The 23197-nt window shown below is 43.8% G+C and overlaps 1 protein-coding gene across 1 annotated transcript; it reads right to left on the bottom strand.

The window, feature by feature from the left end:
* Window positions 1-41: 41 nt before the first annotated feature.
* On the bottom strand, window positions 42-23177 carry si:dkeyp-19e1.3 (USP6 N-terminal-like protein). The gene is made up of 14 exons (XM_053427320.1): window positions 22879-23177; window positions 10217-10290; window positions 9645-9730; window positions 9430-9469; window positions 9254-9334; window positions 8792-8899; window positions 8597-8706; window positions 6734-6782; window positions 4846-4966; window positions 4193-4287; window positions 3975-4040; window positions 3690-3789; window positions 3136-3294; window positions 42-3037 (listed from the first exon to the last, which is right to left on the bottom strand). The coding sequence occupies exons 2-14, from the start codon at window positions 10280-10282 to the stop codon at window positions 1644-1646; spliced, it is 2475 nt and encodes an 824-aa protein (XP_053283295.1). The 5' UTR covers window positions 10283-10290; window positions 22879-23177; the 3' UTR covers window positions 42-1643.
* Window positions 23178-23197: the final 20 nt, after the last annotated feature.

Here is a 23197-nt window from a genome sequence, read left to right as displayed (position 1 = left end):
TGCTTTGCTTCAGTTTGGAAGAGACGACGACAGCAGACGACTCAGGTTTTATCTCTTTATAAAACTCAAAACACGTAGATGAGTAAATGTACACAAGCTTTGGTCTGAGCCCTGATGTCAAGCAGGACCATAAAAGGAGCCGTGGTCCGAGCCGTGGTCTGAATCCCGCCCGTCAGGCCAAAGTTCATGAACAAACCATTAAACACCAGTTAACATTTCTGGCTAAATTGAATATTGTTCTTTTGTGAGGAACCTGAAACTCTGTTAGAAAACGTCTGAATAATTACAGAGAACTGCAAAACCTGGAAATAACAAAGGTTCAGTGCAAAAAGACATGTTGAGGCTGTAAATAAAGTAATATACAGTATGAATAAACAACACAAACATGTTATTACTGTTAGGTCCTTATATCGAATGTTATGGCTCAACTTCCATTCCTCAACATCTGCTCCGCACAATTAAAACAAAACAACATAGTTACTGCAATGGCTCCGAGTTCTGGCTGCATGGGAAGAAACGTATCTTTGATTCATTAAACTCTCTGGTTTCCTTTAGTCTAGTTTACTCCCACAGACTTTATATGAAGATGTAAATGTACAGGCGTTGGCTCTGTGCACAATCATTAACGGGCATCATCAGTCCATCTGGAGCACTTCCAACCACTAGAGGGAGCTGCTCTTCATAAACCCGTCTGCATGTTGGTCTCCTCTCTGTCTGTCTGATTCCACCTCGACAACACGCACACACACATGTAACAGTGAATTATTGCTGAGAACTCAAGCATCTGACAAACGGATGTAACACTGACAACATGAAACTGACGACATCCCAACCAAACTATTCTTAACTTTAAAAAAAAAAAGCAGAAAAATACCCACAGAGTACCCACTGCTACCTGCCTGAAGCCCCCCCCCCCTCAGTATTTATACCAGTGACCTATTGCACCATGTCTCCCCCGCTGCTGCTGCTGCTGCTGCTGCTGCCTACAACTTTAGTCATCATTTGGAAAGTTTCCATGCAAACTGCTTTGGTGTCATTCAGCACTGACCTGAAGATGTAACAAAGAAGCAGCGTCTCGGAACAGTTTGACACGTTTAACCACAGTAATGCTGTGTTTAGGCTTTGGGTGGTTTAGCAGAGGTGAGGTCACGCTGCAGCCTCTCGAGCCAGTGAGCGTAGAGTTGCTGCCCTCGCTGCACTGGGATCAGGTTAAGACACTTTGACGGGAAACAATGAAACTGACCTAAGATGAAACCTGCAGCTGATATTAGATGCACTGTGTTATTTCTGTGTGAATTTCTCAAGAACGTCCATCGCATTGAAAACCAAATGTGGTTTCACACATACGCGAGAGTTAATACGCTTGCTGCGATGTTTCTGTCCAGCGAAAAGGAAAGCACACAGCAGCTTTAAATACTAGTTTGACACTTTAGAAAAGTTAACTACCCATACAAAAGGTGCAAGTATCACAGAAATCTGTACATATCGATGAAACAGTCCTTTCAGACACACATGCACACACACACACAAACACATAATACTGGCCATCACCTCTTACACAGAGTTGAAAAGGAATCAAGCATTTACAGAGTCTGAATCATTCACGTACGACCAGTGACGCTTCAATGATACTTGGGACACTTTCAAAATGTCACTGATTTGGGCAGCGGCTGGCCACCAGGGGGCATCCTGCAAAAGTCTGGGCTGGATCGAACCAATGGGACACCTACTGCAGACGGTCCCGAGGTCCTGGAGTTGCCTGGGGGAGACCTGGTGTATAAGAGTGGTGCTGGGAAGGCAGAACGGTCCCTGGGGCCCCGAGAGAAAGGCTTGGAGTAGCTGGGCGAGGGGGCTCTGTGTGGGTCCGAACAGCAGGCCACGCTGCACTGGAGGGGAGTGAGTCTGTCGGCGAAACTAGGTGGAGGAGGGGGGAGGATGGAGTCCTCCACCCAGCTGTCCTGTCCTTCAAATTCAGGCTCCTGTGGCAAACTGGGTAGAGTGCACAGCGAGGGAGGAGTGGGAGAAGGGGAAGGAGGGATGAAGACAGGAGGTTGAGGCAAAGGGTTGCGAGCAGGGTCGTAATCTCTATTAATCGTGTGTGGAGGATTGCTGTGCATGCTGGGATTCTCCTCCGGAGTGGAGCCCAGCAGCCGCTCCACGGAGCGGTCATCCTCATCCACCTCAGAAAGGTTGTCGTACTGGGAGGTGTTGGACGGTCGTCTGCTGCCCGCAGGCACCGGGACGTAGAGAGAGACCGGGAACTTGGTCGGCTTTGGCGGAGGAAGTCGTGGAGAGGAGGTGAGGGAACAGGGAAGGAAAGGCTTCGGGGGAGGAAGAGGTTTTCTCTGTGTGACATCAGGGGCCACCGGTGGTTTTTGAGTGACCAGTGGTGAGTCTGGGCGCGGAGAGGGAGTGCGGCGCTGGGTCTCTGGTCTGGTCCTACTCCCTGGACGGGGAGAGTCACAATCCAGACGCCGTGCGTCAATCTGCTCAGCGAAAGATAAAGGTGGCGGAGGCAGATCTGGGAAGTCCATGATCTCTTCCTCAGCCTGCATGGTAGGAGGATCCAGAGGAGGAGGTATATAGGGTGGGGGCCACTCCACCGGCTCTTCCTTGGTCTCCAGGTCTCCAGGCTTTCTCTCTGGTTCTCCCCCGTCTTCGGTCTGGCTGCTCTCTTTTAGCGTCTCCTTCACATCTCTGTCCAACCCGACCGCAGGACAAGGCTTGTTTGTTTTCGGAGGTAAAGGAGGTGCTCTGCAAGGCCTTATAGGAGATGGTGTTCTTTGTGTTTGGACTACAACTGTGTCTGGTGAAGGCAATGAAGGTGTGTTTGTGCCTGAGAGGCTTCTTGAACCCGGGTCTTCTGCAGGAGAAGCCTTGTGCTGTGTGTTGCTGTCTGACTGCTGGCTCTCGGTGTCTGGCTGGCTGTGGGGCTGCAGATCTTGTTTGATCTCCGGAGGCGAGTCCGGCGGCAGCGGCAGGAGGAGAACCGGCCTCTCTTCACCCAGAGGTTTCTTTGGTAGCTCGTCTGGCTTGGCTAAAGAGAGAAATGGAAATCAGGGATCTTATTGACATAGGAGACTTTGGGATAAATTGAGGAGCTTTAAACTGTTACAGAAAACAACCAGAACACACCTGCACCTGGAGAAGACTGGTCCAGCTTTTTACTGCGTAGCTCAGACATGGCAGCCTGTAACTGCTCAACCACCACATCATCAGGCAGGAAGTAGGAAGCACCCAGCTTCTCCTGGATAAACTCCCTCAGGTCCTCTAACTGGAACTTCTGCAGACGCTCTGATTGGACACACACAAGCAACACAAAGCGCAGACAGGAATTTAACACAAAACTAATAATAGAATGAGTGACACCATTCTTTGAGGTCGAATGTCAGGGAACCTTCGATAACAGACAGCACGAGCATATCTTCAAGTGTCCTATCAGTGAAGTGCTTCTGACCAATGTGCTGAGGCAACGCATCGAGCAAGCATCCAATGAAAAGTCAGCTTTCCATTCTTCTCCTCAGCAACTGGCCACTTGCATTATGTAAGCCACCCAGTTAGGAGGCAGCCAAGCGTGAGGCGGCGTGCGGTGTAATCCGCACAGAGACGTTCAGCAGTATAGCAACAGCAGCCACAGCTCGACTCATCCAGCACAGCACGGGAGATAGTGAAACCGCTCTCATACTCACTCTTGTGCAACTTGAGGGTTGTGTACGCCATGGCGGTCAACGTCTTGTCTCCCTCCAATACGTAGATGTCCCACAGACGCAGGGTGAGGGTGAAGGGGGTCTGTTATGGGAGACACGTGGCGTCAGAGTGAGTCTGAAAGTAATGAAACCACCTCGAATGTGTTGCTATGCTTGATGGGAAGGGGGGGGGGGATGCTCTGTGGTGTACGGATTAATGATGGTGTTTAAACACAGAACACATCTGGGACGAGACAATCTTGATGCAGCACAAGAACTAGAACTCACTCTGTCAATGAAGCACTGTAGGAACCATTTGGTCGTGTAGATCCCTGTTGTCATCTGCTCCTTGTCCTGTGGGCCACGAGTTAATGAGAAATGGTGTCTGCTGAAAGTCGCTCCTTATCATCTGTTCTCAGTTATAAATCTTACCGAGTCTTACATGTTTTACACTTCATGAAAAATGACCTGATTTAAAGTCATAAATACAATGTGCTGTCACTCACCATGTGCTTCTTCAGCTTTGGCAGCATTTTGGAGAGGACCAGCTCGTGGTGGGCCTGGAAGCGGTGCAGCTTGGGAAAGCCCGGGATGAAGAACCCTGGACCGGGGAGACACAAGATGAATCAGGAGGCCATAGATGGTTTGAGGTGATGGACAACTGGACCGAATATTTAGATATTGAAAAGTAAAGATCCTTTTAATAAGAAATAGTTTTTTTTTAAATGTATGTCCAATATATATATATATCAAGTGGGTTGTTTTCTGTCTGTTTGTTAGTCAACAGGATTCCACAGAAACAACTGGACGAATTACCATGACATTCATAAGAAGGATGTGGTATGGGTCAGGAAACACACTTTTACTTTTGGCGGGGATCTGGATCGGGGGGGGGGCAGTTTTTTATCACCTCCTTTGACATTTGAAATTTTCATTTTCAACATTTCGTTGCTTTCTCACAGAATAATACATGAATGTTGATGGAAAATCTGACATTTTCAGGGGACTGATCGTATTGAGCGTGTGCAGTTTGGTGCAGATCTAAACCAAAATCTGGATCGAGTGAATTTCAATGTGGTTTCGCAAAGAGACTGTTGGCTGAGGTCCTCGCTGTTTGAGCCAATCTCACTGAATTCTTGTGTTTCTTCCTCTGTCTCACCGTGCATGGCATGCTTGCTGTTGGTGAGGAGCTGGGACAGAGCCCAGAAGGCATCTTCCTCGTTCAGATACATGAGCAATATGGCAGCGATCTGACTCATCCCTTGGCAGTAGCTCACCTCCTGGGGGAACACAGGAGAGGAGATGGGGTTCAATTTAACAGAATGAGCAAATGAAAAGGATTATTCATAATTTAATAGCGCCCGGACAGACGCACGGGCCGAGAGACGGAGGGAGGAGCGCACCTGAATGTCTGATGTGGTCTGAAGGCAGACGGTGGATGTGTGTGGTTTTACTGTACTTGCAGCTGCAGCATCACAAACTCTTCACAAAAGCTTGTTAAAATATTTACTGCAGCCCATAATACATCCTCACTAATGTCATGTCCTCAACTTGAACAACCGCCAATTTGACTCCACCAGGATTCAATGAGTTGCTCTGAACGCACCGCACTTGGCACGGGCAGATACACAAACCCAGGCTCACACCTGGTATTTGTCTATATTAAGCTGATATATTGCGCAGGCAGAAATGGACACTCCAAAGTATCTTTTCAGGGAAATATTGGAGATAGAATAAGAGCGACACACACTTTAAACTACACATTCTGCACATTCTTCTCTACCATTATAGGCGAAAAGGCAGAACACACTTTTCTCCCTCATCCGTCCTTCCTCTCTCTCCCTCACGCTCTCCTACTGACCCAGTTTCTTTGGAGCAGCGTGTGATAAGAGGGGAAAAGGAAAAAAGGGGAACAGCACATTTCCATTTCCTCTGGCTGAAACACCTTTACCACACAGGAACCGACTACAGACACAAATCAGAAAAACAGACTTGGACTTTGTGTGTGTGTGTGTGTGTGTGGGGAGATGTACTGTACAGGTCCAGTTACTGTCTTTGGATTAAAGATTATTTCTGTCCCTATTATATGGCACCAATTAAAGCTTATACATAATTGATATATGGATTAACATACATGTGTATAATGAGATACAGGTTTTAAAAACATGTCTTTACAGAAATTTACTGTGTTTTATACACTTTTCTTTTAATTCCGCACATTTGTAAAAGCTTACGTTTACTTCCCTCAGACAAAATCTGGTTCATGGCCGAAAAAAACATTGCAACTTTAAAACAAAGATTTCAAGTGAACAGTAAATAGATGGATATGATTTGTAGTGTCATAAGAAATGATGGCTTGAACATGACATTTAACTTTTTCATTCAAATAAAAGAGCTACCTTACATGACATGTGTTAAAGTTCCTGTATACTATAGTATACAGTATTTTGTAAAGTTATGACCAACAATAATTTCCACTTATTCATTTTTCGGCTGTTTCCCTCAATTTACTGTCTAATCACTGGCCGTCAAAATGTCAGAAATAGCTAAAAAAAATACTACAATTTTCTAAAGCTTCAAACTCTTTGCTTTTTCAAAACAAATGTTTAAAATCTTCAAAATATATTCTGATTAACATTATATTAATAATAATCATATAAGAAAAGGTAAAAAAGCAATTGATGGAATGTTAAAAAATGGACGAATCCCTTATTACTCAACTTTGTTTTGGCACTAATATGCAGCCTTGCTAGGTGAAGTACACGAGGAGTCAAAGGGGAACCTTTGACTGAGTGTGACTGTGGGTTCACTGGCGGTCTGGCTGTGACACTGTGTTGCTGTACGTTCAGACTCAGCCACACTCATAAATAAAAGATCTCAGGCAAGGCTCTGAGCGAGGGGGAGAGCAGATGGGTGAAGAGTGCTTGGAAGGTTCCTTCCTGTACAGGAATTAATGCAATCCGGGGCTGGTTTGCGCAGCATGTACACAAGACTCCTCCATATTATGCAACACACACACACTTCGGAGTTCCCACGTAAAGACTTACCGTGTTGTAGACGGAGTAGGCAGCTAGTACGTGAAAGAGCGCCTGCTGCCTAGAGAGGGAACAGAGACACCACCAGTTTAAAAACAAGGATGTGATTCCTTGGCAACAATCAAACAAGTGGAAACTGTTTATTAAGAGGAAACCCCCCCGAAATATTTCTCAACCTCCTCATCCCAAAAGGAGCTCCATCAATCAGCGAAAGATATTTCTGGGGGGCTTGACAAATCCTGGCTGCATCAGATCATCCTGGTAGAGAAAATGTGTGTGTGTCTTTGTGTGTGTGTGTGTGTGTCTTTGTGTGTGTGTGTGTGTGTCTGTGTGCGTGTGTGGTCCAGTTATTACACTATATTTTGGAGATTTACATTTATACAGCGACATTGTGGACTCATCTTTCTCATGGGGACAAAAAGCCTTGAGTCTCCATAACATGATTCTATACGTTTCAAGGTGAAGACATGTTTTAAGGTTCGGTTTAGGCAGGTAGTAGCTTAAGTCATGGTTAAAGTAAGTCTCTAGGAACTCAATGTTATGTCCATGGAGCCAGGACTGTCTGTGTCTATGTGTATTGGTGTTAGGATGTCTGTGTTCCATTAGTTCTTTGGTGACTCTCAAAAACACAAGGTCTGTTTTCAGAGATCAGTTACGCTGAGATCTAAAGTAGATTCTTCGCTTGACATGATTTCATTTCACAAGTGAGCCGACACTGTGACACATGAATATCAACATATATAAAGTATCAAAAAGATCTTCATTACATAATTTCTTCCAGTGCATGCAGCCTCTATTGAGTGTCCACGTCCACAGGGTTGCGTGCTTCGTGCCGCGCGGCTGATTACATCTGGAGTTTCAACAGTTTCAGACAGTGAACACAAGGCAGCGTTTGTGTAACTGCATGCGAGTGTGTGTGTCGAGCGGGTGCATTAATAAATATAACTCAGACACAGAGAGGATGTCTCCCCTCCAGGCCTCTGTAGTAAATACGTGTCTTATAGACGGTGACAGAGGCAGGAAAAGGAGCTTTAAATAGCGATCAGTGTCCCGATGTGAGTGAGGCAGCTGTTGACTCGCAAAGGGAAGGAGTGGGCAGCCAGGCAGGATGGAGGAGTGCTGTGGTCTGCTTGGACTTAGCAGCTTTGAAATGAAGCGGGAAGGACATAACAGAGAGCAAGAGGAGAGCACACAATCAGGAGTTTAACTCACAAAGATGAACCCCGTAGATTTCACGACTCTCCCACAGTCTCAAAGCAAATGCCATGAAACATACCAGAGTGCCTGAGGTTTGATCATTTTTCTGATAATGTGTGGTCTCAAGTTCACACTGCGGGCAGCTCAACGTTACTCTGTACATGCAACTTCATGTCGCTGCACATTTCTGTATGAATGCCATTTCCTGTGGGGCTTCGAGCACTGACAGGAAGACTAATAAAACACTGAGAAGAGGAAACAACCGCTTCAGTTGTGTGTGTGTGTGTGTGTGTGTGTGTGTGTGTGTGTGTGTGTGTGTGTGTGTGTGTGTGTGTGTGTGTGTGTGTGTGTGTGTGTGTGTGTCACACCCTGCAGGAGCCTCAGTGAGGGCTAACCTGAACATGTGAGGTGACGCAGATAACAAATACAAGAACTTGTGGAGACTGTGTCCGGACGTTTGTTGTGAGTACAACTCCCATGACCCACAACAGTATAAACAATGTGTTTGTGTAGCATTAGTTGAAAACTACTCAGGGTTTCAGATGCCACTGTTCTGAGAAGGAGTGGTGCAGCGCTGGGTTATAAAAGAGGAAGTGAAGAAATCATCAGGATTGTGTGCAGGTGAATTGAAACACACAGCTCAACGCAGTTCTCTGCTGATAGAAAGTGAGAACTCACTTGACTCCGAAGCGGTCCATGAACATGATGTGGTTCCTAAACGTTCGGTTGACGTCCAAGTCTATCTGCTTGATCTCTGTGGAGAAGTCACGAGCCTGCAGCTTCATTTTCTAGAGGACAAGATAAAACGAAATAGAGTGTTTTAAATATCTAGTCGACAAAATATCCATATTTTCGACTGTATCTGTTTCATACTTCGTATTTTCCCTCGTTATCCTTTTTGACTTTCTCAATGTCCAGGAGCAAGGCCCATGCCTGGCCTCTCAGCTGCAGAGGGATGCCTTTATACACGCGCTTCACCAACTGAAACACACACACACACACAGTATGATAGACTTGAATTGGATTCCTCTAAACATGGAGAGACAGCCTTCATCACAGCAACCAGAGGGCAGAGGCAGAGGGTCATGTTTGAATGTTAACCCTCTTCAATGACAAGGAGCCATTTCATGAATTTTCCTTTAGCGGTCTAGACTGGAGAGAATGGGGGGGGGGGGGGGGGATAAGGGAAGAAGCTGTGGTTAAAAGGGGAATGGAAAAAAGATTATGAACGGAAGTGGAGAGAATACATCACATATGTTAGCTGAGGAAAAAAAGAAAAGCGATGGCTTAATGGAGACATGACGTCAGTGAGCGTGCAGATACCGAGATTCACACCTTCTCAGTGTTCCTGTACTTGTCCCAGTTCTTCACCATCTTCAGCCATTTCTCCACTCGCTCTATCTCCTGCTGCTTTTGCTGCAGAGAAGAAAAGACTGATTCACATCTGGTCCACTGGGTACGTGAAAAGGGTCTAAATATATCACATGCAAGGTCAAAATGTGGAAAATTACCTTCTCTTCAAGCGCACTGGGTGTTGGCAGTTCCTTCTCACTGGAGCGGAAAAGTAGAAATAAGCAACATACCCATGAGAAGACAATCCAAGTTTAACACGAATATACAAAAAATTGTCAACGTGAGAAAGATGAGAGAGAAAACGTTGACAGAGATGAAGGTGAAGGTGTTCCGCAGGAGGAAGCTGTCAGGAGCTTTAAGGCGGGGAACTTACTGCAGGAAGCCGAAGCGGTCTGTGACCTTAAAGATGCTGTAGTCAGCATCCTCCCATGGGTCAATCCTGACACCCTCCTGCCTTCCCTGAAACAGCCACATACATGTTAGAAAAATACTGTGTGCAAACAAACCATGATGCAGATAAGACCGTAGAACTAGAACGGCACTAGAGAGTATATGTCGGTCAGGTACCAACAGTCTCCTTATGAAACCAGATATAAATTCACTAGATCCAGATTTTTGCTCGGATCCAATTGAGCACACAGACACACTCATCATACATATCAGTCCCCAAAGCTATTAGTGGAATTATTCTCTGAGAAAATAAGGAACAATTTTGAATAACTTCTTATTCCAGATAGAGCGCTAAAAAGGCTTTTTACCTTAATTCATCTCAAAACACACATTCACTGTCAATGTGTCATTACTTGATCATTCCATTTAATCCTGTTCCCACTGGCTGTTTGCTCACGGGTACCATTCAGGAACTCTCTATTCAAGGATCGATCACCTTTATAATCAAGACTTTCATGAACGGAGGGGACATTTTCTTCCCATGCTGGAACCTACCTTGTCATATTTAGAGATGATATCAGCACGTTCCTCTGCGATCAGTGTGTCTATGTCCTTCTTCATGTCAGAATCTGAAAGGAATCACACAAATATGTCATTAATAATCATCGGATTCAGAATAAACCAAACCCCTGTCACCAGATACATGAATAAGGTGTAAGTTGATCATTTACTGCTCTCTACTGTTTTTGTCCTGGCTGACGAACTGTCCGTGACTTGGAGAGACTTTGAGATCAAACCATAATATTGACTGACAACAGATGTGAAACATTTTTTCCTTGACTTTACATGGGGGGGTGGGGGGGGGGGCGGGGGTATGAGTTAACTCAATGACCCTAGTAGCACAAGAACAACAGATTATACATAAAAGTCGCAGGCCATGATTTCAGAGACACTTTGGCAGAGTGAACAAGATCTGACGCAGGTGCTTGAACATACAGTTCAAGCACCTGTGTCTTTTGTGTGACTACTACACAAACATCTGTATGTTGTTACATTTGTCTGAGAAGTGTTCATTATATCAAAAAACAAACAAGCAGGCATCACTTGAATCTTTAAGATATCAAAATAAAAGACTCCACCACATGCTGTAGCTTCTCTCCATACACCTCACCCGTCCATTATCAAACGCACTTTTCCTATATATATCTGGACTGTGGGAAGAAGCTGGCGTACCCGGAGAAGATCGACAGACTCAAACTCAGAGCATTCTTGCTGTATCAAACTTTGTTCTTCAAAAACAAATGTCTGTTGCCTGCTTGGGACAGGAGCCACAGTGAAGAGCCACAAGGCCATGAGCAGCTTCCTGTCCATGCACCCTGAGCTTCAGCTGACACAACAGCTTGTTATTAGGTTCTGAGTGTGAGGTGATGAGAAGTGGTTCACCTCATTGTTTGGTCTTTTTTTGGAAATAACAGAAGTAAAAAAAGAAAGAAGAAAGCACCCACGTTAAGTTTTGTTCTGAAATGTTGCATGTGACTGTCATTGGATGTTTAAATGTAGTGTGTTCTTCACTTTATCAGTCTTTAAATCCATTTGCACCGATAAAGGTGGATCAGGGCAGACACAGGATGGATCAAGAGGGTTTACACTGAATCTCTTAAACTCTCACAAGCAAATTAAATGTGTTCCCTCTTTCCCTTAACATCCCTCATGTGTCTTCAGAGTCAGACGAGTTCATTTTATAAACTGAACCACTGGACAGAGTGAAGGAAGAAGAGAGAGGGAAGAACATAAGGAGAGAGGACAAGAGAGGACAAGAGAAGAGAAGAGAAGTATTGCCAGTCATGGGACTTTATTTTTCTGTCCATATTTGCATGAAAATACATGTGGTAATTCACATTGCACAATAAAAGTGCACAAATACAGCCGGACTGGTGCCACCTCACTGCAATAAAGATGGAAGGCAACAGTCTGACCAGAGCTCAGGAAGAACTAAACAGAAGTGACCAGCTGAGACTCCTGCTCCCTTTCCCCCTGGGTGTAACCTCCACCCGACCCCAGTCAGGAGCTGTCGGCCAGCCTGTCACCTTCTCTGAGCTGATCTGCTCCGTCAGCACAGCTCGGCTGTTTAGCAGTTGTCAGGACTGAATAAAACACCCGAGAGGGAACAGGCTCGTTTGGGGGATCAGCATCTGAGGGGAGATTCGGATTCAGAGAGAGCGCCAGCGATGTTTTACAGGCCAAGTGAATAAAAGGGTAGAAATAAAACCCAGACCAGTCACATTAAAGCATCAAGGTTAAGAGCCACTCACTCTTTTATCTTAAGGAACAAGTTACACAAGCAGGTCTTTGTTATGCTTCACACCCAAATGCCACTATGGGACAACTATTCAAGAAGAGAACATGTAAATCAAAGAGACAGGGGAGGAAATAAACTATTCTGGTGTTTCTTTGATATAAATTAGATTTTCTAGTTGCTCCTCAGGTCAAACTAAGCCATTTGAAATTCAGATTGTGTCGTTTTAAAACCAAACTTTTGGAGCCATACAGAGTCTTTGTGTGACACTACCGGCTCCAGCCAACAGGTGCTGTGCAGCAGTGAATACTTCTCCTTACGCCTGACAACCGGCAGCCAGCTGGGGCCTCGGGTGCTTTGCACATGTATGTGCGGCATGCCAGACGGCAACAGGTGTGAGGGCACCAGCCACTGTTCACAAAGACGCTTTCACTGTTTCCTACACAACCATAATACTGCTGACAAGGAGACAGGTCGTCAGGAGCAATGGACCAAACCTAATTTACATCTCAGATCTCGACACGAGAGAGGGTAGATCGCAGGTTAACAATTAAATACTTAAAGTTTCAAGATGATTTTTTATGAGAGTGTAAACATAGTTTTGGCCCAGATGTGATATTTGAAGCTTTATTTTGATGTGTGGTAGTGATTCTAATGAGAAAGATATAATAAGCAAGAACGATCTGAAACCTGTGACTGCTACATTATACCGTTTTCTAGCCTAGATATTTTAGAGGATGAAGCTGCTTAAACCTACTTCTTTGGATCAGAACTAATGATGTTGTACACATGTGTATTGATTTTACTTTTCATCACTCGACCATTACTTAAGTCATCTCTAACACCACAGCATCAGGGCATTTCCATCAAACAACAGCTGAGGCTCCTGTCTAACAGGTGGTCAGTGAAACCAGACCACTGAACAACTGCTGTCTGCTGTTCTGCTCTTTTTCCCTTTTCAAATTTCCCTTTTCTTGTCCATGTCAGGATATTTCAGGTTTTTCAAGGTATCAGCAAATGTTTCTGAACAGCTGAGGAAGCGGCCTGTCGGGTGGTGCCATTGACCGAGCTCTGACCCTTAACTACATCATATTAAATATTGAAAACTGCTCTACCTTCTATCTTATACACAGGCTACATTTGAAAGTGTAGGACGATAAGGTACAAGCACAAAATGCACGTAACTTGCTGTATTTGGTTCTCCATATAATTTAAATGACATTAGAGTTGATGTGAAAATTTGTGTTGAAGCTTGTATTTGAATGCTTTCCATCTGAATCAGCCACTTGCAATGTGGGCTTACAGGAAACTATGATTTAAAATGTGAGAAAAAACAAACCGTGTGAAATGCAACACTTCCCATTGTACCTGCTGAGTTATTTAACACTGCTGGCATTGGTAATAGGAAAGGAAAGACAAATATACTAAGTGAAAGATGAGATATATTTTTCATCTTTCATCCTCATACTCTGTAAAATGTTGTTAAGAGTCTGTTTTGTTTCATCTTTAGGTTCAAGCTGCCTATTTCCTGTGTTGAGTCTCCAGACTGCTGATAGTATTGTGTTGGGCTCAGGGGGAAAAAAGGAAACCAGTTACCGCCACTCCTTCAAAAACAGGTTAAATAAGAGCTGTGACAACAACATGGGTCCACCTCCAACCAAGAAAAGCCCTTACACTGAGTAAACGCCTCAAATTATCCAAACGTAGCTTTTTAAAGTCAGCAAAATAAAGATGTGACTTATACTCAGTGGTCAGTTCACATTAACGGTACTGGGATTTTTTGCTTGTGACTCACCAGCAGAGCTTAGGACCTCCACTGTTTTAAACAAACATACTTCGTACAGCTCCTATTAAATGGTGACTATACCGACAAGGGGTGTGGGGGAGCTGAAGGTGTTGGACAGATGGAAGCTGGAGGGAGAAAGTGAGTAAGCTGCAGACAACACCGCTGAGTGGGAGAGAGATGACGTAAACACAGTCAAAGATCACACCTGGGGGAGTGTATGGTCAGAAGGAGTATATGGTCTGATAGAATATATCAGAAAAAAAATAGAGATATGAATTTTGTTAAAATAGTTCATAGACTTTAAAGAGAGAAAAGGACCAATATACTTCAAGTAGAAAATGTGAGGTGTAATGAAAAAGCATTAGAATTACATAGAGGTAATATGAAGTGTTAAAAAACACTTCCCTATATGTAAGTGTTGATGAACTGGTTGCTTGAGAGACCAGTTTATACAAAACTTTGAGCTCCGAGGCCTCGATGACATCATTTCCTGTTATGACATGGCGTTCTAAATCTAGCTTGTGTGTATAAGCTCTACATGCACTGTTGTCACCACACACAGCTAGCGACGCATTCTGAATCCCATCCAGCTAAATGACATGGTTTTAAGCACTGATGCAGAAGTTTAAAATCAACCAAAAAGTATCATCTCTAAATGTATTACATCTGCAAGTCTGTGCAAACTATACAAAGCAATGGCATTCAATTTAAATGAGATTATTGCATTTCTTGACAGATAGGACATTGGTTGACATTCAACACACGAAGACACCACTAATGAAGGAGAAGTTGTCTTTTCAAATATGTTTTGCTTAATCCACTATCAGCTCCCTTTTGGCTCGTGGTCAATCCTAATCTGAGTAGTGGTCAGATTTAAAACTGGAGGAGGATTACACAAGAACAAAATCAGATTGAAAGTCTGAGATTAGAGGGACTGTGGCAGTAAGTACATTTTCTATGGGATCCTGGGATCTCAAGTGCTCTGACAGTTTGGGCAAGGTCAGGTCAGGGGCGTGTGTGTGCATCAGTGGGTGGTCATTTTTAAATGGAACCCAAAAGTGAAATTACCCCAGAATGTGGGAAGTTTACATAAAAAACAAAAATGAATGGCATGAGGAGGCTGAGGTGAAGTCACCGACAGGATGATTCATCTCAACTAGCAGCGTCTGTTGTGTCTGAGATCACTGGGAACACTGAATTGGACGCCTTATCTAGACTGTTTGTCAATTACTGAGATATGATCACATCTGCACTAATGTTGTCTATGCAGCCCGGCACATTAAAACCCTAACCCCAAATTGCTGCTGGCGTGATGAGGCAAAGGACGACAGATGCCGAGTTATTTTCACCGCTGGATGATTAGTCAATGCTGCGCGGTCAGCCAAAGAACGCTCTGGCTCTGAGATCAGACAAGGTCGGGCCGTGCACTCATTCAACCTAGTTGACCTCACAAAGTGTATTTTCATACTGGGCTCAGCCTATCACGCATCTGTATCATTCATTAACACTGTGCATTATAAAACATCATCTGCTCTGCATGAGCAAACATACCCCGCTTGTTCTGAGGATGAATAAGGACAGGGACTTTGTTAAAAAGTAAATTTAACAGCGAAGAAAAAAAACTATTCACATAATTTAGATACTTGTCATTTATCAGTCAGTCTTGCACGGACTATGTTCACATGGACACCAGTAATCTGAAGAATGACCTTAGTCTGAATAAGACATGACTGTGATTAGGATGTTCATATGTGTTGATAGGAGGAGATGCCATATTTAGTAAGTCAAACTACTGTCCTGAAAGGGTAAATATTTGAGTCCATGTAAATGTTTCCATCGTCTGTTTTCAGGATTAAAATCCCATGACATTCATGTTTATGTTTTACCTTCTTAAGTCCATGTGGGATTCACACGTCTTTTGACCTCAGGATTCAATTAATGTTAATATATGTAATTTAATTTCAGCAATTCCTGAAGTCATCCAAAAACTTTAAAGATTTATCTGGTAGCCACTGTTCTGTTTATAGATATCTCTGTCTGTCGTTGCATTAGCTGGATTCTGTATGTTCACTGCGACTGTGGAGAACAAGCATCCCTCCTGAATCTCCAGTTCATAAAGGAAAAGAGGCTAACAAGTGACCACATGGCTCTAATTTCCACATGAAGAGCTCTGAGGTCCCAGATGGCTTCGGCGCTCCACTTTCCAATGGGTGACAGACCCAGTGTGTGCATGTAACCATGCATGTGTCTAAAAGAGGCTGAAAATGAAAAGGGAAAAAAAAAGCAGAGTAGTAAAGAGAGGGAGGCCTCTCTATTTTTAGCGACCACAATTTGTCTGTAAAAATGGATCAGAAATATTCTCTAAGGAAGAGGACTTTGGTGCTCATGATACATTAGCTCCGTTTCCAGGTTCACATAAAATCCCAATAGACTATGATAAAGATCACCAGAGGCCGAACGTTCCATCTTGTTCAGTTCTCCTCAACATAGTGTTGATAATGAATGCTATAAATAGGAAGTCCCTCAGAGACTTGGAATCACTAAGTCACCAGACAGGAAATCTCAGCAGGCTGGTACAAGATGTAAAACAACAGTCCTTGCTTTAAGGGAAGGTATGGACGCCAGATGGTAGGAGGTGGGAGTGTCACACACGAGTAAAATGCCAGTCTCTAGTTTTAACCGCCAAGTCATAAGCATGTCCCAAGTTGCTGTGGGGAGTATCAAGCAAGCCAGGACACTTTTCAGGCCGAGCAAGTCACAAGTCAAGTCATATGAAAATCTGAACCACGGTGATAATGAAAAGTTGTGTTTTATTTTTTATATAAAATTAAACATTTGCAATTTTCCTCTATACAAATATTTTTTTATGTTAGACCTGTTTCGATAACGAGCTTTCCAAAATGAACAACAATGTCCATGACAGCTGACTCCTGTGTCCTCATAGGTTGGTAGAGGGCTGAAAAAATCATTCATATTCCATAACAAAACTTAACTTTTATCGATAGCCAAAAAAATTAAAAGGTTTGAATATTTTAAATCAAGTCATATGTATGCATTGGTAAAGCGAGTTTCAAGTCTTTAAATTTGAATCTGACTCAATCGCAGACATGTGGATTTCTCCCTCATCTCTTCCAGATGGAACTCCAGACATGAAGTAAAGCTGCTCGATGCCTCTATGACTGAATTACAGACAGTTTACTAGTAAGCTAACCAGTAAAAACCCACGTTTTATCTTGCTTGCCATCTTCAAGTATGATGCAAGCATTCTCATGCATTCACTATGTCTGTGCAAGTCTAGATTAAGCCAAGAGGCATCAATGACTCTCCTTGTAGGCATAACAAGGATGTAAACGTCTAAGCTCCATGTTACCAAACACATGGTGTGCAGGTGTGAAGGTGCATTGGACAATGGACAATTGTCTGCCCCCAGTCCGTGTGGTTCCTCTGAGTAGTTGTTTAAAGTGACCACACAGCACGACAAACAGTGGACTAACCTCATCCACTCTTGACTGAGCCGAAGTAATCATAAGAAAAGAGATAGAACTTAAACCATATTAGACAAATGATAGAAAATCTAACTGTTGTGAAACCTTGATAACCAGACCATATAACGGCTCCAAAGAAAGTTGGTGTCTTTTTTTCCATCCGAGGTTCTCTTTCTTCTCTCTCCCTTCGTTTCTTTTGTTTGGCTGTAATGTTTGTGCATATGTTCAGAAAATAGCTGCGACACAGAGACTGTGTGACCCAGGGGTGAAACATGGGCTCGGGAAAAAGCACAAGGCTCAGAATAGCTGGTTTTCCACAAGGGGCTTTTCTGTCCAGCTCCAATCTCTTTTACCACCATCACTTCGTCTTATCATTTTTTCCAAAGAGGGCACACAGAACATTAGATGCACTTAAAACACTCACCATCCCAAACTATCTCACCTTTTCCCCATCTTAACAAAGGAAATAACAAGCTGGAGGCTGAGGAAGAGAGGCCGTTTATTGCATCACGCTGCATCTGACCTCAGCCTGTGGAACACTACTTCCTCACTTCTGTCTCCCCCATCACCTGGGGAGGGGGGAAGGCGGGTGGCTAAATATAACAATGAATACATAAACTTTTAGAGGCTGGAGCAGCAGCCCGGATCGGAGAGGCCTCGTTTCCCAGAGTGGCAGCACTTTTTTTGGATGGGTGGTATGAGGAGGACAGGAATGTCAAGGGAACAGTTTTCCTAAACACAAAACCACAGGACCATGCTGAGAAAGCCACGTTCTCATAAATGGATCCTCTTCCACCCAGCTAAGGATGAAGTCATAACACAAACAGAGAAGCCAGGGGAAAGAGAACATAATCTGAGTAAGAAGTGCTATTACATTATAAATTAGCTCTACCAGTGCAGTGCCAGTTCCCAACATGCCTGTTGGGAACGGGCGGTTTTTGGCCTGTGGTCATGTTGGATGCAGCTTTCTTTCTGGAAACTGCAAATGTGACCTGCAGCAATTCAAATGGATTTATATAGCACTTTAAACACAATGTCGTTGATCCAAAGTGCTTTGCAAATAGAAAAGTGAGAACAGATAACCAGTGATGACAACAACAATCATAATACTACACAACACAGGTAAGCAAAGTACGGCTGAACCCTGAAGCTCTGCCACCGCTGCTGCTCTATCAGACAATTATTTGACAGATTATATTATAAATACTATGTACTATGTAATCTTCAGATATAAATATTTGAATATGAAGTTAAACAATTAACAATGAACAAAAGAAACAATTGCAACCGTCCTCAAAACTGTCCTTTCAAAGTCCAACCTTTTTTTTGCATAACCTGCTCATACTGCAAGAAAATGCAATAAGCTCACAACAACATGAGCTGCAATACCAATTCCACTGTTTCTATACCAGTAAAATCCCCTCGCCACAGCACACCAGCACAACGGCAAAACATATTTAATAATTCACAATGGAGGCACACAGAAAACATGTTTCCAAATGAAAAAACCCGGTGCTGTGTTAGCTGTTCTCGAATCAGAAGCTAAGCAGAAATGATGCCAGTGTCACTCATGCACACTCCTCTGGGTGATTTGGTTATCGCAGATTTCATGTATGAACCATGTTTGCAAACACAGGAACAGATTATGGTACATGGGAGATGAGCAGGCTTGCGCTGAGGGGATATAATTCAGAGGGAGGTTAAGTATTTGGAGCAAAAACAAAATATCAAGTGGCAGCCGAAAAGAGACACAAACTGGAGACGGTCATGGAAGGGAAATTCCAGGATGGCCCAGTTTAGCCTTTATTCAAATTCCAAAAGACAAATAACTATTTGGGTTATTATCCCATGGAGGCAACACTCGTCTCCTCAGATCTCTCCTCAGTGCTGGAGCAGTTTTCAGCCTGAGTAAATATCTACCATCTCAACAGAGATGTGACCTCATTTTCACTGTGTGTGGGGGGAATAGATTTGGAGTAATTCATGGACGACATGGCTCATCCAAATATCCTACTGGCTTCCAACAGAGGCTCGTACTACAGCCCAAATGTAACTTACACATCACAGGGAGGTGCTATATAATGATATCTGTGTAGTAAATATATTTTTTCTGTTTGTTTGTTGATTGTGCAAAAACAAACTACAGTAACGATTTCAATGAAACCTGGTGGAAGGATGCAATGTGGGTCAGGGAAGAACCCATTAAATATTGGTGTAAGATTCCCGACAATCAGGTAAAGTTAGGAAACTGATTTCTATGAGGGTGTGTGAGATTTGGTGCAGCTGACTTCCAGAGGACTGTTGGGACTTGGCGGAGGCATGTGCTCTAGTGAGTGCCATTATAGTTCTGGTGGCCATCCATCAACACATTCTTATTGGTGATGATTCTCTGTGTCGTGTATGAAGCCACGATCACCACCATAGGAATGTGAAGATGTAGGCATGAGGTCTGCAGTAACATAAGAACCAGTGTATAGTAATCATACGGTCAAAACCACCGGCTGCTCTAGTTTTTTTACGTAAGTTTACGTGTTTTCTTCAGGCAGGTTTGGTGAATGTAAAACTCAAAGAGGCACAAAGGTGTCCCTGTGTTTGTCTCCATGTTAAACCTCCCCAGGCTCTATCCTTACCTCCCCCCCAGTGTGTGATGACATAGACTTCATGACCTCTCTAATCCCTGAACAAAGTAAACATGGACATGATTGGATATTTCCAGGACTCCTGAACAGACAACATTTAAAATATATCCTGCGAGTTACACGGCAAAGTCTAAACCCTTCAGTATCTTTTATGGTTTGGTGAAAAGCTTCACTATTTGGTGTGTTTTGTGACACTGGTGCGTTTGGAACGCCTTTGACGTCCATCATAAAGAAGCCATTCAGGCAGACAGAAAGACTATTGATGCCTCTCCACTGAAACAATATTATCACAACTGAGTACAATGGATACTGCCGGTTGAAGAGTGACAAGGGAACCACAGATTCACCTAAAATCTGGTGTTGGAGCAAGATTTTACAATTTAATGATACAAATATTTAAATTAAAAGATGTTAATCATCATTTAAGTTTTATTAATCAAAGTATGGCCCAAATTAAGTGTTTGCAATGCTTTCACTCAGGTAGATGTATATCAACGCCTTCTGATGGCTCAAAGAGAGGTATGAGATGACTGACAATTGAGGTTACAAAAGGACCAAGTCACCAACTCTGAGTGTTCTTAAAAAAAAGGCTAATGCTGCTGACTGAGGCCCATTCATGGGCATAAAAACTAAATAAGGGCTCACATGCTCTGCCTCACACGTGGCTCACATCCTTTTGGCATCGGAATGGGCGGCCAGACCATTGTTGAGGAGCACATTCAAGTGCTGAAAGCTTTTTAAAAGGAAAGGTTCCTAAATTAAGGATTTAATTGGTGTTTATGAAAAGGCATGTGTTGAACCAGCCTTTTTGTGATACCACCAACACATCAGGATTCCTCTTGTTCTGACATTTGGTGGACTTGATCTTCAAACACCAGGGCTGGTTTAAAAACTATTAGAGTCTGGTGAGAACACAGAGCAGAAAGACAGTGTTGAGGTATGTGTGTGTGTAGGGGAGGGGGGGGGGGGGGTGTGTGACCTGCTGTAGTACTCACTGCCAAACAGTACAGGAAAAAAGCAGTCACCTTTCCAATGTGGGTCTTACTTCTCAAACCATTTGCATAATATCACACAATGTGACACGAGAACATGCACACACACAAAAGGCTGAACAATAAGTTATACAAATTAAACACTCAAGTCTTAAGTTGTATGCTTATAGCTTGGGGCAATGCATGAGTAGAGCTAAGGAAGAAACAGCTGTGTTACTAAAGCTTCAAAGATTTCTACACAGGGTAAAAAAAAAACAACAGACTGTATTCATCGGTCTCCTTCCACTTCCTCTACTAACATCGTTGTCCATCAATGAATGACATGCATATTTAATTTGTAGGGGAAGTGGACTCGCCACTAGCAGCGTGCACATGTGCGACATTAGTCTGAGAACAAAAAACATTAAGGAGGGGGGGGGGGGACATGACAGTGAAACAATGAGCAGCAGTCAGACATCTGGCAGAGAGCTAGATTCTGCAGCAGATCTTTCATTCAGACTGTCTGTAACCTCCCCCCACTCATGAACCAGTGAGATGCTGATGGTAACCTTCCTTCCTTCCAGAGGGGGTCCACGCATGGCATGACATGACATACAGACCAGTAGCTGCATGGCCTACTTCTGCCAGCTGTGTCTCTGGTCTGTGTGCCGGGCTCAGGGCTGGGCAATAAAGCAGTAGCAATAATTATCACAATATAATTGTCATCAACAGCAGTCGGCCAGCAATATAACACGCACGATAACAGATAACAGCTGCTTGATGTTCCTCAGATTGGTAAAATGTTTGTCATTCTCTGCCCATGAAGAAGAGTTTAAAACCACAACCTTTCGCTCAGGAGCAGAAAAAGATCTTTAAACTTAAAGTAAATGAATGTTTAGGATTAATTCTCCAATGAAAAGTGATAATTTTTTTAAATTAAATCCATACCCTGATATCTACTTGAGACTTATCTCATACCTGCAAATAATCAAACATACAGTTAAAGATGTCAGGGCTAAATTTAGAATTGGTTTCAGACGAGCTCAAACCAATCAGGGGCGGATCCAGGGGGGGGGGGGGGGGGGGGGGGGGGGGGGGGCTGGCCCCAGCTGATACGTGATTAGCCCCTGAAGTGCCACTGTCCTGTCAGTAGTCCGAAAAAACCAAGTCACTTATTAACAATACTGACCTGAAACAGGACAATTTGGTGTTTACTCTTTTAGCTTTTTTGACGTACACAATGTGCTTTGGCAATGATTAATACAAAATATATATATATATATAAAATCAATGATGTGATGCTTTGCTCGGGTGGAGAGTAAACAATAAACAAGCAACGACTTAGGTTTCCTGCAAATTACTATGTTTTTCAAGTCCTTGAAGTTACTAAATTCAAAGTATGCCACAGATCGATGTGTATATGGACCACAGATACTTTTTTCTTTCTTTTACATTAGACACCTTATTATGGAAATGATCTGTGTTATTCTACCATTTCGTTTTGCACTTTTTTAATATTTGTCAATCCAAGGATGAAAGTGTTTAAGTGTTAAAAGCCATTTTAAGTGTTCAACATAGAACTACCAGCAGGTCCGGCAGGCGCATGTCTTCTCAGTCCTGTCCTGAGGTTCTACAGGACATCTACCACTGGTGGAAAACCCACAATGAGTGACGGGAACGTCAGAAATTCCCCCACAGAGACGCGCTCCCTCACGGTCCTCACCACGAACACGGCTGTTGTTGGGTAGAAAAACACAAAAACCACTGACTCTTCCACCGGCTGTTCCCACTACTGACAGCAGAACAGCGCACAAACCCGTCCTCCGTGTAGAACCCGCATGGGGGCTCGGAACCAGGTGCCGTGCACAGAGGCGGGCGGAGTCGCTGACAAGCCGCGGGGACAGTTTCCTTCAAGTTGTAGAACGATGACAACAATCATGGCCACCCGCGTGCGAGCGTCTCAAAACGCTCATATCGGTAGAGAGAGCAAACACAGCGGTGCAGACTTTGATTAGCAAACCATCGGTGGACGCGTCTTACCGTTTGGAGAGACTTCCTCTCTGCTTCTTCTTCTGCTTCTCTTCACCTTTCTCCTCCTCTTCTTCTTCTCTCTTCTTCTTCTTCTTCTTCTTCTTCTCGGAAGCGACAAACTAAATCCCCTCTTCTCATCTCCGTGTCCCGCCGCGGAGCCGTGTCACCCAGAGGCCGAGGCGGAGGCTGCTGTCACCCCGCTCCGTGGACTCACTCGCTCCGCTGGTCAAACGGACTCAGCACCCTGTCTCTCTCCGCTGACACCACCGGCCACCTCCTCCTCTTCCTCTTCCTCCTCCTCCTCCCCACCCCCGGCTCAGCTCCACAT

The sequence above is a fragment of the Pleuronectes platessa genome, chromosome 7, assembly GCF_947347685.1.
Source record: "Pleuronectes platessa chromosome 7, fPlePla1.1, whole genome shotgun sequence".
Classification (NCBI taxonomy): Eukaryota; Metazoa; Chordata; class Actinopteri; order Pleuronectiformes; family Pleuronectidae; genus Pleuronectes; species Pleuronectes platessa.
Note: the sequence above shows the minus strand (reverse complement) of the source record. Positions and strands in the feature narration are given on the sequence as shown.